Source organism: Hypanus sabinus, chromosome 21 (assembly GCF_030144855.1).
Source record: "Hypanus sabinus isolate sHypSab1 chromosome 21, sHypSab1.hap1, whole genome shotgun sequence".
Classification (NCBI taxonomy): domain Eukaryota; kingdom Metazoa; phylum Chordata; class Chondrichthyes; order Myliobatiformes; family Dasyatidae; genus Hypanus; species Hypanus sabinus.
Genome location: NC_082726.1, coordinates 61616235 through 61628276, shown reverse-complemented (window position 1 = coordinate 61628276; position 12042 = coordinate 61616235). Strand labels below are relative to the sequence as shown.

General features: G+C 40.3%; 1 protein-coding gene across 4 annotated transcripts in view; it reads left to right on the top strand.

Moving 5' to 3' along the window:
- The window catches only part of ogdhl (oxoglutarate dehydrogenase L), a 101930-nt gene that overhangs the window by 85781 nt on the left and 4107 nt on the right, over positions 1-12042 (top strand). For all 4 annotated transcript variants that reach the window (XM_059946703.1, XM_059946700.1, XM_059946701.1 and 1 more), the window contains 4 exons: positions 504-629; positions 1606-1678; positions 2133-2296; positions 10637-10791. In XM_059946703.1, coding sequence (XP_059802686.1) covers positions 504-629; positions 1606-1678; positions 2133-2296; positions 10637-10791 — 518 coding nt within the window. The remainder of the gene's footprint in view (positions 1-503; positions 630-1605; positions 1679-2132; positions 2297-10636; positions 10792-12042) is intronic.

The window sequence follows — 12042 nt, the reverse complement described above, 5'->3', positions numbered from 1 at the left end:
GGTTAAATTGGTCTAATTTGATTTTGTATGGAAGTAATATTAACTTAATTCAAAAATTCCATCTTTAAGTTCTAAAGGATGAGTAATTGACAAAACAAATATCAAAAGGCAATTTATTTTTTTAAAAAAACACACAATATTGTGATAATATTTAACTGTATGAGAACACTGTCCTGATTTTCCAATTCAGCGAGGGTAAGCTCTGCTTACAGCAAAACAGTGTGCTAGAATGTTGAGCAGCATCTGTTGGATCAATTGTGGAAAGGAATTGTCAGAATGTTTTGGGTTAAAATCTTGCATCTGGATGTTCCTATATTGTTGGTGAAATAACACTGATATACTACAGCTAGAATATTTTTTTCTTAAATATAGCAACAACATGGATATTTTTGTCAATGTTCAAAGATTAGGTATGGTGTAAATAAATTTGTTAAATATTTCTGGAAAACATTGAGACATTTTCAATGTGAGTGGTGCATAAATTCTTTTAAATTTTTCTTCAGGGTTATACAGAAGAGTTTGAAGTAAAGCAGCTGTTCGATTGCAATTGGATTGTAGTAAACTGCTCCACACCAGCAAGCTACTTCCATGTGCTGAGAAGACAGATCCTACTACCATTTAGGAAACCGGTATAAAAACTCTTATCAGTCAATTCTGTTGCGAATTGTTTAAAGAATTTTTAAAAGTTTCGATCAGCCCACAACCTGATGTAATTGCATGCACTGGCATTCTGTAAGTTATGATTTTTTATAAACCAGATTATCTTCTAGTTCGGGTTATTTTTAGAAACACAGTGTACAAGCAGGATTGGGTTATTTGGCTCTTCAGTTCTGCTCCACTATTCAAAATGTTCATGACTAGCTCTGCCTCTTCACATGCTGTCTGATGTTCTGCTGTAATCTTGTCATTTTCTAACCCTGAATGTATTCAGCTGTCTGAGATTAAAAATTGCAGCAACTCCTCAGTCTTTTAGTCAAGAATTTGTTCTTCTTGGTCTTTAAGATGCATTTAGAGGACTGTATATGTCCACAGGTGTGAGTGTGCAATGGGGCTTGTTTTGTGCTTGTATTCTACTGGGTATTGTTGACACTGGAATGTGTGGTGACATTTGTGGGCTGCCTTCAGCACACCCTTGATGTGTTCATTATTAATGCTATCAGTGCACTTCACTGTACATTCTAATGTGCATGATACAAGTAAATTTGTATCTTGGATCTTATCTCGAGACTGTGGTCCCTTCTAGATCCTCTACCTACAAGAAACAGCTTCTCGGCATTTGTGTAAATGGCTTTACTAACTTGGTATATCTCAATGAAATCATCTCCCAGTTTTCTAAACTCTGGCAGATACGGGACAGCCTTATCTTAGGGTATCTCCTCAGCTTAGGAATCAATTTACAGACAGTACACCTAGGAAATATATCCTTTGGGTATGAAGACCAAAACTCCATATACACTGCACCATATGGATTCTTACCAAAGCCATGTGATCATAGCAAAGCTTCCTTTTGCATTTTGGACACCCTGCATGTAGCCTAACATATTATTACCTTCCTAATCTCTTGCTGCACCTGCCTGTTTACTACGTATGGTCTTTTATTTTCAGTTGATCATCTTCACACCAAAATCTTTGCTCAGACACCCAGATGCCAAGTCACACTTTGATGAAATGGTAACAGGTAATTTATTTTAATATCATAGTGTATTGTAGTTGTCTTTGAAGAGAATTGTGAAACTTCAGTGACATTTTGTGATGGAATTTCACTGAAGATTTCATTGATTTTTTTTAAATTGAATGTTCTTGTTAATACTAAGGATAATGAGTACTGAAAAGTAGAGGAACACAATATGTTAAAAATACAAAACACTTTTTACCATCAGTTAGGGATGGTCTGATTGAGAGGTGACATGATAGAGGTGTATAAGATATATATAAGAGAATGAGTTGTTGAGTCCTTGAGTTTGACTTCAGCTGCTGGACTCCCTGGTCTCATTCCAAAGTAAAGGATTTAAGTGCAAGAATGATGCATTTTTTTTAATTGAGGATGTAAGTTTTGAAGGAATCTTGGATATCAAAGCCATTGTTTGCAACAGTTTCAAATGAGTTATCATTGTCATATTTTGTATTTGTAGGTACAACATTCCAACGAATCATTCCTGACATAGAGCTCGCAGCACAGAATCCAAATGAAGTGAAGAGACTGATTTTCTGCACAGGCAAAGTTTATTATGAGCTTGCAAAAGAGAGGATGAACAGAAATTTGGAAGATAAAGTGGCAATCATCAGACTAGAGCAGGTATACCTAGGAATGGAGAGTAACAAAATCAGAAAGCTGCAATTACGGTAAATTTGCAAGAGAAGAAGAAAATGGTGGATACACTCAGTATCTCATTTATGGAAACAGAGCCAGTTAAATGTTTCAGGGCCAAGACCCTTTGTCACAAATGGGGAAAGGCAGAAAACAAATTGTGTTTAAATTAGAGAGGATGGGGAGGGGTGGTTAACATAAAGTGGTTATCTCTGATAGAGTAAGCTAGGGTTGCCATGGTGATAAGCTCTTGATGAAGTTATATGATTGATAAATAATGAGAATAACAGGCATGTGAATGGGATCGAGAGGGATAATAAATCAGCCACAATGGAATAGCAGAGCAGACTCGAAAGGTCAAATGGCCTAATTCTGCTTATACAGTATGTTTTATGGACTAATAGTTATAGGGAGGCTAAAGGGATCTAAAAGCAGCAAATTCCTAACCTATAGGTAATATCCAGAAGGTCAAGCCATGCTAGTTGGAAACAGGAAAACTTAGCCAATGTAGAGATAGTTGACCAACAGTAAAGCTGGCCAGTTCTGATACAAGCAGAGAAAATACAAATTTCCTGTAGTTGTTGAACTCAGTATTGAGTCCTAAAAGCTACACTATACCCACCTTGAAACTGAATGCAGCCAAGATGTACAAATGAGTCACTACTTCAGACAGGACAGTTTGGGTGTCCAGATGGTAGAAATGGAAGTGTTAGTCCTATACCTTTATCTCTTCCACTTCCCATATCTAGAGATGACAAAAGGGTATTTGACTTGAAATGTTCTACAAATGCTACCTGACCTACTGAGTGTTTTCAGCATTTCTATTTCAGATTTTCAGTATCTGCAGTTCGGAATGGGAAAGTTATAAAGAATGACTGGAATGCAGATTTCAGATGTAAATGACAATATAGATCTACTATGTATGTATCTGTTTTGGGAAAATATAACTTGTAATCACTAATGAACTAAGTGCCTTCATACTTCTGTACCTCCTTCCTGATGGTAGCAATGAGAACAAGACATGGCTTGAGTGATTGGGGGGGAGGGGTCCTTAATGAAGGATGTCGCATTTTTGAGGCATTGCTCCTTAAGGATGTCCCCCAGCCCCATTTTCCTGCATTCTCCCTGTGATCTTTAACACCCTTACTAATGAAGAACCTATCTACCTCCGCCTGAAAATACCCAATGACTGCCTCAACAGCTATCTGTAGCAGTGAATTCCACAGATTCACCTCCCTCTGGCTAAAGAAATCTCTGTAAAGATTGTTTTTATCTTTCTCAACTAGTTTATAAACTAGAATTTTTCCCATTTACTATCTTTCTCAATTGAGAAAAGCTTGGACAGCAGGTTTATTACTTTACTACAAATAAATAAGGTAGCTTTTTGCATTTGCTATTTGTAGTTTAGGCATCTGGGTTGAGGAAACAGAAGTCTTGCCAGTATTGTTTTAATTTGGTCTGGAATGAGATATGTGGTGTGAAGCATGCTTAACTTGCTGTTTGTTTACTGCATCTTATTTGCAAAGAGCATTGCAATAAAGCTAAGTCCAAAGTCATAAAGATGACTAGGAAATGAAAATAGCAAAAATTGTTTCAATTGCTTTCCAGCTGTTGGCTGACACACATGGCAAGAGATTTTCTCCAGAGAGAATATATTGTACCACTCCAAAACACAGTGAATTCAAATAGGTTCATTGTTGTTCCATTTAGATAGGATAAAACTGTATCAAAATCCTCATTTCCACTAACTTTGAATTTTCCTAAGTGGGCTTTCCACTTGTCTTGTTTACCCAACAAAAAGTTGTGTTGAGCAGAATTTTATTCTAAAATGATTAGATTGATTGACAAGAACAAATTAAAGTAAGGCAGGACAAGCCTTGGAGTGGCCAGAGTTAGAGTGGGCATTTCAAGAAGAAGTGTTGGATGGGACCTATAGAGAGGTAGTTGTGCTCAAGATACAGGACTCAGGAAACTGGGTGATAGTCAAAAAGGGGAAAGGGATTAAACAGCTAATGCAGAGTACCCTTGCGGCCATCCCCCTCAAGAACAAGTATACTACTTTGGATGCTGTTGGGAGGAGGGAGGCGTGGCTGAGAAGAGGCAAGCTGTGGTGATAGGGGATTCATTAGTTACGGGAACAGAAAGGAGGTTCTGTGAACCTGAATGCAATTCCTGGATGGTATGTTGCCTCTTGGGTGTCAGGCATATCTCAGATAAGTCCTTAACATTCTTAAGTGGGAGGTGAACAGCCAGAGGTTGTGTTCCATGTAGGTACCAGTGACATAGGTAGGAAGAGTGACAAGGTTCTGCAAAGCGAGTTCGGGGAATATGGTGCTAAGTTAAAGGGCAGGGTCTCCAGGGCTATGATCTCAGGATTGCTATCTGTGCCACTTGCCAGTGAGGCCAGAAATAAAAATTATGCAGTTTAACACATTGCTAAGGAGTTGGTGTAGGAGGGGGGGCATAAGGTTTTTGGATCATTGGGCTCTCTTCCAGGGAAGGTGGGGCCTGTACAGAAGAGATGATTTGCACCTGGACTGGAAGGGGACTGTTATCTTAGTGGAATGCGCAGTGTGGTTTAAACTGGAGTTGCAGAGTGAAGGGAACCAGGAGTGCCAGAACAGTTATTGGAGAGGTTGTTAGGCAGATGTTGGTAAGACCTCAAAGTTAGGAATCAAAAGGTTGAGCATGTGTGACCATGTATTTCAATGCAAGAAGTATTGTAGGAAAGGCTGAGTTGCTCAGGGCGTGGATAAATACGTGGAATTATGATGTAGCTATTAGTGCAACTGGGTTGCAGGAGGGGCAGGACTGGCAGCTCAATATTCTGGGGTTCCATTGTTTTAGACACGACAGAGCAGGAGGGATTAAAGGAGGAGGGTTAGTGATAGTGGTCAGGGAAAATGTCATGGCAGTGCTCTGTCAGGACAGACTAGAGAACTCATGTAGTGTGATGTTATGGGTGAAATTGAGAAATAGGAAAGGATGACCACATTAATGGGGCTATTTTACAGGCCACCCAACAGACGGAGGGATTTGGGAGAACAAATTTACAGAAAGATCGCAAACTATTGCAACAAGGATAAGGTTATTATAGTAGGTAATTATAACACATTGACTGGGACTCCCAAAATGTAAAAGGGCTAGATAGGATAGAATTTGTCAAATGTGTTCATGAAAGTTTTCTTAATCAGTACGAAGAATTCCCAGTGAGGGAGTGTGTGATACTTGATCAGCTATTAGGGAATGTGACAGGGCAGGTGACAGATGTTTGTGTAGGGGAATACTTTGCATATAGTGATTGCAATGCCATTAGTTTTAAAATAAATATGCAAAAAGGATAGGTCTGCTCCATGGGTTGAGATTTTAAATAGGGAAAAAGCCAATTTTGATGCTATCAGAAATGATCTGTCAAGTGTGGATTGGGAGAAGTAGTTCTTTGGCAAAGTTGCACTTGATAAGTGGGAGGCCTTCAAAAGTATAATTTTGAGAGCACAAAGCTTGTATGCATTTATCAGAATAAAAGGTAAAGAAAATGTGTGGGGAGCCTTGGTTTTCAAGAGATATTGAGGCCGTGGTCAAGAAAAAAAATGAAGTGCTTATGGAGCACAAGAAATGTAAGGCAGCACTAAAAAAAAATCAGAAGAACTAAAAGAAGACCATAAGATATAGGAACAGACACTGACCATTTGGCCCATCGCGTCTGCTTATGGAGCACAAGAAATGTAAGGGAGCACTAAAAAAAAATCAGAAGAACTAAAAGAAGATCATAAGATATAGGAGCAGACGCTGACCATTTGGCCCATCGCGTCTGCTCGGCCATTCAATCATGGGCTGATCCAATTCTTCCAGTCATTCCCACTCCCCCGCCTTCACTCCATACCACTTGATTCCCTGGCTAATCAATAACCTATCTATCTCTACCTTAAATACACCCAGTGACTTGGCCTCCACAGCCACTTGTGGCAACAAATTCCACAGATTTACCACCTTCTGACTAAAGTAATTTCTCCACAGCTCAGTTCTAAATGGACGTCCTTCAATCCTGAAGTTGTGCCCTCTTGTCCTAGAATCCCCTACCATGGGAAATCTGTTCACGCCTTTAACATTTGGAATGCTTCTATGAGATTCCCCCTCTCATTCTCCTGAACTCCAGGGAATACGGCCCAAGAGCTGCCAGACGTTCCTCATACAGTAACCCTTTCATTCCTGGAATCATTCTCATGAATCTTCTCTGAACCCTCTCCAATATCAGTATATCCTCTCTAAAATAGGAAGCCCAAAACTGCACACAATACTCCAAGTGTGATCTCACAATTGCCCTATAGAGCCTCAACATCACATCCTGCTCTTCCTGCTCTTATTTTCTATACCTCTAGAAATGAATGCCAACATTGCATTCGCCTTCTTCACAGCTGACTCGACCTGGAGGTTAACTTTTAGGGTATCTTGCAAAAGGACTCCCGAGTCCCTTTGCATCTCTGCATTTTGAATTCTCACCCTATCTAAATAATAATCTGCCTGTTTATTTCTTCTGCCAAAGTGCATGACCATACACTTTCCAACATTGTATTTCATTTGCCACTTCTTTGCCCAAGACAAGGTGAAAGAGAGTCAGAAGAGATTCTACAGATGTGATAAGAGCAGAAGGTTTGCAAGGGATAGAGTTGGTCCTCTGGAAGATTAGAATGGTAATGGTAATCCATGTGTGGAGCTAGAATGGATGGAGGAGATCTTAAGTCAATTTTTTTGTATCTGTATTTACTCAGAAGACCACAGAGTCTATAGAAGTGGCATCAATTTCATGACCCTATACGGATTACAGAGGAGGAATTGTTTATTGTCCTGAGGCAAATTAGGGTGGATAAATCCCCAGGGCCTGAAGAGAGTTCCCTCTGCAGGAAGCAAGTGTAGAAATTGCTGGGGCCGCAGCAGAGATATTTAAAACATCCTAGCAACAGATGAGGTACAGGAGGATTGGAGGATAGAAAATGTTTTTCTGCTGTTCAAGAAAGGCTTTTAAAATGAACCAGGAAATTACAGGCTAGTGAGCCTGGCATCAGTAGAGGGAAAATTATTGGAAGGCATTCTGATGGACCAGATATATAAGTACTTGGATAGACATGGACTGATCAAGAGTAGTTATCATGGCTTTGTGCATGGTAGATCATGTCTAACCAATCTTACTGAGCCTTTTAAAGAAGTTACCAGGAAAGCTGATGAGGGAAAGGCAATAGATGTTATCTACCCTGATTTTAATAAGGCATTTGACAAGGTTCTGCATGGGAGTTTGGTCAAGAAAGTTCAGTCACTCGTCACTCAAGATGAGGTGGTAAATTGGATTGGACATTGGCTTTGTGGGAAAAGCTAGAGAGTGGTAGTAGATGGTTGCCTGTCTGACTGGATGCCTGTCACTAGTGGAGTGCCATAGGGATCAGTGCTAGGTCCATTGTTCTTTGTCATCTATATCAGTGATCTGGATGATAATGTGATTAGCTGGTTCAGTAAATTTGCAGATAACATCAAGATCTGGGGTGTATTGAAATATAGATGGTATATATAATTATCTGGATAGACAGGGTCTGATTAGGAACAGTCAACATGGATTTGTGCGTGGAGGGTCATGCTTGACAAAACTTATTGAATTTTTTGAAGAGGTTACAAGGAAAGTACTCAAGGGTAAAGCAGTGGATGTTGTCTATATGGATGTCAGTAAGGCCTTTGACAAGGTTCCGCACGGAAGGTTAGTTAGGAAGGTTCAATCGTTAGGTGTTAATATTGAAGTAATAAAATGGATTCAACAGTGGCTGGATGGGAGATGCCAGAGAGAAATGGTGGATAACTGTTTGTCAGGTTAGAGGCCAGTGACTAGCGGTGTGCCTCAGGGATCTGTACTGGGTCCAGTGTTGTTTGTCATATACAATAATGATCTGGATGATGGGATCGTAAATTAGATTAGTAAGTATGCTGATGATACTAAGGTAGGTGGCGTTGTGGGTAATGAAGTAGGTTTTCAAAGCTTACAGAGAAATTTAGGCCAGTTAGAAGAGTGGGCTGAACAATGGCAGATGGAGCTTAATGCTGTTAAGTGTGAGGTGCTACATTTTGGTAGGAATAAGCCAAATAGGACATACATGGTAAATGGTAGGGCATTGAAGAATGCAGTAGAACAGAGTTATCTAGGAATAATGGTGCATAGTTCCCTGAAGGTGGAATCTCATGTGGATAGGGTGGTGAAGAAAGCTTTTGGTATGCTGGCCTTTATAAATCAGAGCATTGAGTATAGGGGTTGTGATGTAATGTTAAAATTGTACAAGGCATTGGTAAGGCCAAATTTGGAGTATTGTGTACAGTTCTGGTCACCGAATTATAGGAAAGATGTCAACAAAATAGAGAGAGTACAGAGAAGATTTACTAGAATGTTACCTGGGTTTCAGCACCTAAGTTACAGGGAAAGGTTGAACAAGTTAGGTCTTTATTTAGCGTAGAAGGTTGAGGGGGGACTTGATAGAGGTATTTAAAATTATGAGGGGGATAGGTAGAGTTGACGTGGATAGGCTTTTTCCATTGAGAGTAGGGGAGATTCAAACAAGAGGACATGAGTTGAGAGTTAGGGGGCAAAAGTTTAAGGGTAACACGGGGGGAATTTCTTTACTCAGAGAGTGGTAGCTATGTGGAACGAACTTCCAGTAGAAGTGGTAGAGGCAGGTTTGGTATTGTCATTTAAAGTAAAATTGGATAGGTATATGGACAGGAAAGGAATGGAGGGTTATAGGCTGAATGCGGGTCAGTAGGACTAGATGAGAGTAAGCGTTTGGCACGGACTAGAAGGGCCGAGATGGCCTGTTTCCATGCTATAATTTTTATATTGTTATATGGTTATAGAACATAGAAGCACAGAAAACCTACAGCACAATACAGGCCCTTCAGCTCACAAAGCTGTGCTGAACATGTCCGTACCTTAGAACTACCTAGGCTTACCCATAGCCCTCTATTTTTATAAGCTCCCTATATCATTCCAGGAGTCTCTTAAAAGACCCTATCGTTTCTGCCTCCACCACTGCTGCCGGCAGCCCATTCCACGCACTCACCGCTCTCTGCATAAAAAAAACTTATCCCTGACATCTTCTCTGTACCTACTTCCAAGCACTTAAAACTATGCCCTCTCGTGCTAGCCATTTCAGCCCTGGGGAAAAGCCTCTGACTATCCACACGATCAGTACCTCTCATTATCTTGTACACCTCTATCAGGTCACCTCTCATCCTCCATTGCTCTGAGGAGAAAAGGCTGAGTTCACTCAACCTATTCTCATAAGGCACGTTCCCCAATCCAATCAACATCCTTGTAAATCTCCTCTGCATCCTTTATATGGTTTCCACATCCTTCCTATAGTGAGGTGACCAGAACTGACCACAGTATTCCAAGTGGGGTCTGACCAGGATCCTATATAGCTGCAACATTACCTCTCAGCTCCTAAACTTAATCCCACGATTGATGAAGGCCAATTCACCGTATGCCTTCTTAACCAGAGTCAACCTGCATAGCAGCCTTGAATGTCCTATGGACTCAGACCCCAAGATCCTTCTGATCCTCGTTACTGCCAAGAGTCTTGCCATTAATGCTATATTCTGCCATCATATTGGACAGTAAGTAAGGCTATCATAGCTTCCAGCAGAATCTGGACCAGCTGGAAAAATGGGCTAAAAAATGGCAGATGAAATTTAATGCAGACAAGTGTAAGGTGTTGCACTTCAGTTGGACCAACCATGATAGGTCTTACATAGTGAATTATCAGGCAGTAGAACAAAGGGATCTGGGAATATAGGCTGAAGGTGGCATCACAGGTAAATGGGGTCCTAAGGAAAGCTGTTAGCACATTGACCTTCATAAATCAAAGTATTGAGTGCAGGATGTTATGTATAAATTGTATATGACTTTGTTGAGGCCTAATTTAGAGTACTGTGTGCAGTTTCGGCCATCTACCTACAGGAAAGATGTAAGTAAGGTTGAAAAAATACAGAGAAAAATTACAAGGATGTTGCCAGGTCTGGAAGTCTCAAGTTCTAAGGAATGATTGAATAGGTCAGGACTTTATTCCTTGGAATGTGGAAGATTGAGATGATATTTGATAGAGGTATACAAAATTAGGGGTATCAATGTGGTAAATGCAAGCAGGCTTTTTCCACTGAGGTTAGGTGGGACTACAACCAGAGGTCATGGTTAAGGGTGAAAGGTATTTCCTAGGAAGGAAATAAAACTGATAACGTTAGTTACTGATTTTAGTTTCTCCCCACAGTTGTATCAGTTATCATGTCTTCTGTTTGCAGTTGTCCCCATTCCCATATGACCTATTGAAAAAGGAAATTGACAGATATCCTGGCGCTGAAATTGTCTGGTGCCAAGAAGAACACAAAAACATGGGGTACTACAACTATGTGAAGCCTCGATTCAAGACGTTGTCACAGTATGAAAAATCAGTTCGGTAAGCACCTAGGTTTAAGGTTATTATAATTGAATTTCCTTTTTTTGGCGTAAGTAAACGCTAACTGATGCAAGCTAGAGAATGAATCTTGATTAGATTTATTAGTCATTTGTACATCGAAGCATACAGTAAAATCCTTAATTTTCATTACCAATTAACAAATCTGAAGATGTGCTGGGGGCAACCCCAGTGTCGCCATGCTTGCAGTGCCACATAATGCAGCAGAATAGTATGTAGTTGACATACAAGACAACAACAACAGCAAAACAACCCTTCCTACCCCTACACCCCACCCCCAGCTCCATTAAGGATCACTGGCCCTCATCCTTGGGGCCTGCTGACTACAATCCTTGATCTTGGAGATCATAATCTTTGTCGTCAGTGGCTTCCAACCTGACCTCCATCCTCAGAGAATTGCTGGAATCGGACATCTGGACCTACTGTTGACCAATCCTTCAGACTGGTCTATGTAGCATGAAACCCATTTGACAAGGTAAAAACTCAATTCCCTTGGTTCACATTCCTTGGAAACATGGTAAAATGTTTATCTTGTTGTAACTCATAACAGTATTGGATCATTTGGCCCATCAAGTCCATGCCATCTCCCAGCAGAATGATCCCATTACTTCTGTCTCTGTGCCCCTGCAACCTATTCTCTCACACACATGCCCATCAATACTCTTTGATTCTTCTATTAACTATATTAAGGAGAAATGTAGTGGCTAATTAAGTTTACCTCCGTGTCTTTGTGGAAAGAAACCAGAACATCCTGAGGAAGCTCACTCACATGGTCAAGGGGAGAATGCAAAAACTCTGCACCGACATGTTTCTGACCCAGCATCAAACCTGGGTCACTGGAGCTGTAAACCAAAGTAAATGCCATGGGATGTTTACTGCCCACTTGAAAGACATGCCCTCAGTTTAACATCTCTTCCAAAAGACATGTAACAGTGCATTAAAAATGGCAGCCTAAATATTTGCCAGGGGTCTTGAACCTAGAATTTCAAGACATACAGGCAGGAGTACAAGCTATTGAGTCACATAATGAAATGTGATTTATTGAAATGTCATCATGTGCTAGATTGCAAGTTTAATCATTTGTTCTTTCTGCAATTGCAAGTGTTAATATTTGAGCTCATGAGCTACAGCACAGTACAGGCCCTTCAACCCACAAAGTTATGCCTATGTTATAACTTACTTTAAGATCAAGCTACCCCCTTCCCTCCCACGTAGCCTTCCATTTTTTTTATC